The sequence below is a fragment of the Brassica rapa genome, chromosome A09, assembly GCF_000309985.2.
Source record: "Brassica rapa cultivar Chiifu-401-42 chromosome A09, CAAS_Brap_v3.01, whole genome shotgun sequence".
Taxonomy (NCBI): domain Eukaryota; kingdom Viridiplantae; phylum Streptophyta; class Magnoliopsida; order Brassicales; family Brassicaceae; genus Brassica; species Brassica rapa.
Genome location: NC_024803.2, coordinates 15378544 through 15384558, shown reverse-complemented (window position 1 = coordinate 15384558; position 6015 = coordinate 15378544). Strand labels below are relative to the sequence as shown.

General features: G+C 31.3%; 1 protein-coding gene across 1 annotated transcript; it reads left to right on the top strand.

The window, feature by feature from the left end:
• The first annotated feature begins 931 nt into the window (after window positions 1-931).
• On the top strand, window positions 932-5677 carry LOC103839474. The gene has a single exon (XM_033279893.1). It carries the CDS (start codon window positions 1345-1347, stop codon window positions 1921-1923), a length of 579 nt encoding a protein of 192 aa, XP_033135784.1. The 5' UTR covers window positions 932-1344; the 3' UTR covers window positions 1924-5677.
• Window positions 5678-6015: the final 338 nt, after the last annotated feature.

Genomic DNA, 6015 nt, shown 5'->3' with positions numbered 1-6015 from the left:
TTAACAATCGTGCATCCATTAAGTAAATGGTCTAGATTCACACTGTATGCAACTGACTTAAATCCTAGCAAACAAAGACTTTAGGCGTCAAATTTTATTACAATATGCATTCCCATGTAATTTTTTTATATATAGGTTACAAATAAGAATGATATCTTTTTAGGCATATTATCATATTAGGTCGGGCATGTAGATTGGTAAAAATAATCGTTGAAATCGACTTACCAATCAAAAATATTATGGGGCTTGTAAGTTACTTTTGGGGTTTGAAGAAATAGTTTCTAAAATGTATATCATATGATCCATATATCATATACTAAAAATAAGAAAATAATGAAACATGGTAGAAAGCGAAATTCTAAAACTGATGGTCATGGCTTCAATATGTGTATTGTACAATCACATTAATACGTCTTCAAGTAATGGGAGGCGAAGAGGGGTTTGATAACTCCACAATCACATTAATATGATTATTAATGGGAAGCAGTAGAAGCATAGGCTTCTGGCTTTTAAATAATATAGATTGTGTTCGGCCCGAATTTCATAAATATCTCTTTATAGTCTTTTTTTTAACGCTGATTTATTATGATCTTACAATTATGATATGGAAAAGATTACATAGATGATTCGACAATCGACAATACTATCTGCCTTATGAAGACTTATGCCTAACTGCATCACCTTAGCCGTCCTATGAAGATCCACGCATGGCCAGATTTACTTGCACCATGTTGAAGATCCTTTGCAAGCCTTTCCTTTGTAATCTGCATAATTGTTTAATAAAACGCTCTCTCTGGAATTTAAAACCTGAATTTCATGTATCTGCAATAAATTGCATAGTCTGGGATTCGAACCCTAGACTTGGGTGTAGAAACCTTTAAACCTTAACCATTAGGCTACGGTGCTTTCACAGATTAAGCTATATTCCCTAACGTAAACATCAAGACTGGTTTCCCTGCAACATCAATCATCTGATTATGGTATTAGACTTTTGTGCTTATCAAGCATAAGCATAGTCCTAACACGATTACTTTACCACCGGCAAAAAGAATATGGTTAACGTGTAAATCTGTTACAACATTGTTGTGCACTAGAAGAAGCCTTTACTTTCATACCCAAAGGAAGAAGGTGCGATCAACTATCGTTACTTCCGTAATGACTTGAAAATGGTTACATTAGTCACTAAACATCACAACTATCGTTTTCTCAAGGCTAATCGTTCTATACCAAACCCCCACCCACTCATAAACCACATTGTTAAATCATTATAACACAACAGAAGAAATGATCCCATCTTAAAAGAAGAATCCACTAATTATTAATTAAATCCACTACCGTTAGAAAATGGCAGATTCCGACATAGAGACCAGCAGCAACCATAACAGCAACAACAGTGTCAGCAACACCTCAACCGCTTCAACAACAAGCGTTCATATTTCTGCTCTCGACGGGATAGTCAACGCAAATTCTCTCTTCACCGTTGCAGTCTTTGTTGGAATCTCTTTCGACCAACCGAGTGACCTCACTCTCACGAACCGTACCGAGTGCAACGCGGGACTAGACGTGGAACGAGACCTAGTTGTGTTTGAAGTCATCTCATTTGCATTCTTCCTCTTCTCATCCCTCGTGGCTCAAGGGCTGAAGCTAACCATCAACTTGTTGAACAGTAAAGAAACAGACGAGGTGTTTAAAGCAGATATCGATTGTGGTCTGCTTCGTCTAGGTGTGGTTGGTGCAGCGGGTGGATCCATATTGGGATGTGTGTTCCTTCTGTTGTCAATGGTTGAAATTATTCAGCTCCGTCTCGGACTACTCTCTTGTGGTAGCTCATTGGCCATTCATACCGTGTTGGCGCTTGTGGTCTTGGTATCTTCTGCTCTTAGTGTTTATATATTCACTATAATTTATTCTTTCAAGAAATGATTGAATATTTTTATATGTTAAGAACTCTAACACTTGTAAAGTAAGAATGTAAGATATAGTTGTGAATTTGTAGTATAATGTATGATGAAGCCCAATACAATGTACGAAGAAAATACATGTATCTAGATTTAAAAGCAAGTCTGGTAAAGTATAAATATCTCTAAGAGAGAAGATTTATTGTAACACTTAGCTGCCTCTTTGAGCAGCCTCCTTCAAACTCTCTCTAATCTGTATGAAATTAATCAATCTTTAATCTTTTGGTGACAACTCACAATTTCCCTTTTACTTTTTTGGTGCACATAATAAAAATTTCATGGCTATTTGCTTTTCTATCTACTTGACTATTTCTATCTAAAGAAAAGCTTTTAGAGTATAACTCTTCTTGTGTTTTTAATCCGCTATCAGTATCTGCGTAAAAAAAAGATATAATGTTTAAATAACGTAAAGCAAATATATCCTTCGGTTGAAAAGATGCTTACCAATAATGTGAACTCTGAGAAACTCGGTCATCTCTCTCGGTATTTAGCAAAACCACAAAAAACTCCAGCAATGAAACCAGCTCTATTTCTGCGCATTCCGTGAGAATTGAAATTCGACACTTGAGACTGTAAGAGCATACAAACTTATCAACAAGAATAAAGCAGTAGTGTGAAGCTATCGATGATAATAGGTTGAAGTGCATACAAGGGAAATCAAGAAACCACCCAAAACAGTCCATATATATATTGCAAAAGAGACGGAATTTTCAAATACTTCATTTAATCACTAGAACATTATTACAATCGGCTTATAATTAAACTTTTTGACTCCGACTCGATGGAGCTGTAGGAAAACTCCAACAAACAAGACCAGCAAAATTAGATTTTTTAAAGTACATATGTCTAGCTTCCTAATCAACTGAAGCTACACAAACGGAGTTGAGTTAATTTTATCGCCATGGAGTGTATTAGTTATAGCCCTGCGGTTTACAACCGAACTGATCGTACCGAACCAAAATTTTTGGTTTTTGGCTAATGTTCAGTTATGATTTCGGTTTAGTTTGACAAGATTTGAAAATCAATTCGGTTACCGGTTCAGTTTGAACGAAAAGAAGAGTTAAACAATTTTTTTTAAATAGAATATATTATACCAAAACTAAATTGGTTTATACCGAAAGTAGATTGATGTTAACCATTACTCAATTAAATTGAACTAAGTTAACCAAATTTAACCCAAAAATATCCGACTTCAATTGATTTTAACTGAATTATCAATTTACAAAAATAAAAATGAATTTCGGTCAATTTTGTTTTTGAAATTGAAAACCAAAATTAACTGATAACCAAACCGAATTGAAAAGTTATTCGGTTTATTTTAGAATTATTTTTAAAAACTTCAGTTAACCAAAACCCGACTCACTTTGCTTTTGATAAAATTGAACTATGGAAGTCGGATGCCCGGTTTTTATATATGGGAAAGAACAGCATTGACGAAATATCTAAGACGAATTCACCATGGCCTAGGTCGGCCATTTGGAAGTATAGACGATTTAATAAAGATTTCAATAGTTTGAGAGACTAAATTTTTTCTTTTACAAATTTGGGAGTGTATATATAATTTTTTTCAAAAAGTTTGGAAATCTGAAATGAATGTTTCATCCAGTTTGGTTCAGGACCGGCCCCGACCACTTGGCTAACACTATTTATAGAAAATCGGCTATTGCTTTGTCAAGCGAATATGGCATTTCAGAATCATAATTTTCATATACTTCCGGTTTGAACATGGTAAGGGACAGTGACCCCATAGTCACTCACTCCCAACCTCTTAGGGAACCCTTTGGAGTAGACTGGTGGTTGAAACTAGACGACATCATTTCCCTTGCCCCTGCGTTGCCCAATACAACAAGTGACAACGTGTAAATGTGCGATAATTAAACGCGTCGTTCCATCAGGCTGTCATGACATGACTTGTAAAGTCCACGTTTCTAATAGTGACTATGTACAATGGTTTTCAGATTCAACATCCTCCACTTCATCTTTTAACACTATACCTCATCTTCTTTTTCTTTCACGTAATCATTCAACACACATTCAACTTTTATACACTACAATGTTTTTGTAGAATAAAATTCAACACCTTATTTTACCAACTAATAATTATTTTTTATATATCCAAATTAAATAAATCTAGTTTCTATTTACAGAAAATTTTAAATGATAAATTTTTGTATAAAATATAAAAATAAAGTATTTAATTTATAATGTGAATATTGGTTTTAAATAAATAAGAGGAAATGAAAAAATCAAAAATCTTCAAAAGGTGACATGTGTCATCGGTGGTCCCACTTTCTTCTTATTCAACATGTTGAATCTTTTCAACAATCAAATAATCCACATCATCAAATTTCATTTTTCAACATCCTCATTGTAGTGATTCAACAGTTGAATCTTTTATTCAACACCCTCATTGTAGATGGTCTTATATATTAATTGAGAAACATTAGACTATATACAATGGTTTCAAGATTCAACACCCTCCACTTCATCTTTTAACACTCAATTTCATATTATCTTTCTTACCCATCATCATTCAACACACATTCAATTTTTATCCACTACAATGGTCTTGTTGAATAAAATTCAACACTCTATTTTATTAATTAATAATTTTTTTTCTATATCCAAATTAAATAAACTTAGTCTCTATTTATAGATAATTTAAAAAGATAAATTTTAGTATAAGAAATAAAAATAAATTATTTAATTTATAATGAAATTAATTAGTTTTAAATAACTAAGAGAATATCAAAATATCAAAAAATTTTAGAAAGTGACATGTGTCGTCGGTGGTCCCCACTTTCTTCTTATTCAACATGTTGAATCTTTTCAACACCAATTAATCCACATCATCAAATTTCATTTTTCAACACCCTTATTGTAGGAATTCAACTATTGAATTTTTTATTCAACACCCCCATTGTACATAGTCTTATAACCTTTAAGTGTAGCCACGTGTTATCATCAGAATGAAATTCATAATCCTTACAAAATATGTTGGTCCAATTAAGTATATATTATACTTTTCAGTAAACTAATCATAAAATTAATTAAAGTGTACAATTACTATTTTCTTTTCTTTCGTTATATAAAAGCTACGGAATTACCAAATATGACTAATATATATGACAATTAGTGATTTTAATAATAAAGATTTGATAACAATTTATATCTTATCCATCGTTTTTGTTTAATTTTATATTATTAAAATAAATTAAACAATCAAATTAGCTATAAAATTAAAATATAGATTTTTTGTATATGTTATATTTTGAATTTTTAAAAACGACAAAATTACTAAAACTGTTAAAATTATTATGTCAAAAATTAATGATCAATATTTAACGTCCATTATATATTAGAAGAGAAACATTTAAAAAGTTTAGAACATGTAGTTTGTACCAATTAAAAAAGTGTCATGCAGAGTTTTCACGTAATTGGAATGTTAATTTGTTTGCGTGGCGGCTTGAAAATCAATCGAGAATTTTGTTAGTCCAAAATTAAATTTTTAGGAAATATTATATTACTAGGATAAGACATGCGCCTTGCGTAGGGTAAATATATATGAAAATTATTTAAAAAATATCGTAAGGAAAATAAAATTTATAGTATTAATCGAATTAATATTTTTGGCCCTTAAACAATTTTTAAAAACTTTTTCGTTAATTACATATTTTGTTTACTTATGAACTGATCGCATTTTTTAAAATATTTTAGGTTAAAAAATTATTTATCGCATAAAAACCTAACGTTTAGGCCGGAGAATCTCATACCTACTATTTGGTTACAATGAAACTATGCCAGCTCGGTTTTAAATCATGATTCAGCAATTTAAAAGTTAATTATGGTTATGAGAAGCTTACGTTCACGTGTCAATCATATCTATCTTCGATATTTTTTTCTTTTTGTGTCATTTTGGTTATTGCTTGATATAAATATTAATTTTTGAGTTTATTATCACTTTTTATTTAGAAAATGATTAAGATTCAAAATTATTAAAGAGATACATACTTAGGTTAAGATCTGAGTCTTGTGCAGAATAAATATTTTATATTTA

Excerpts from the sequence above, each read along its gene's own strand:
- LOC103839474 (XM_033279893.1), top strand. The coding sequence starts at position 1,345 with ATGGCAGATTCCGACATAGAGACCAGCAGCAACCATAACAGCAACAAC.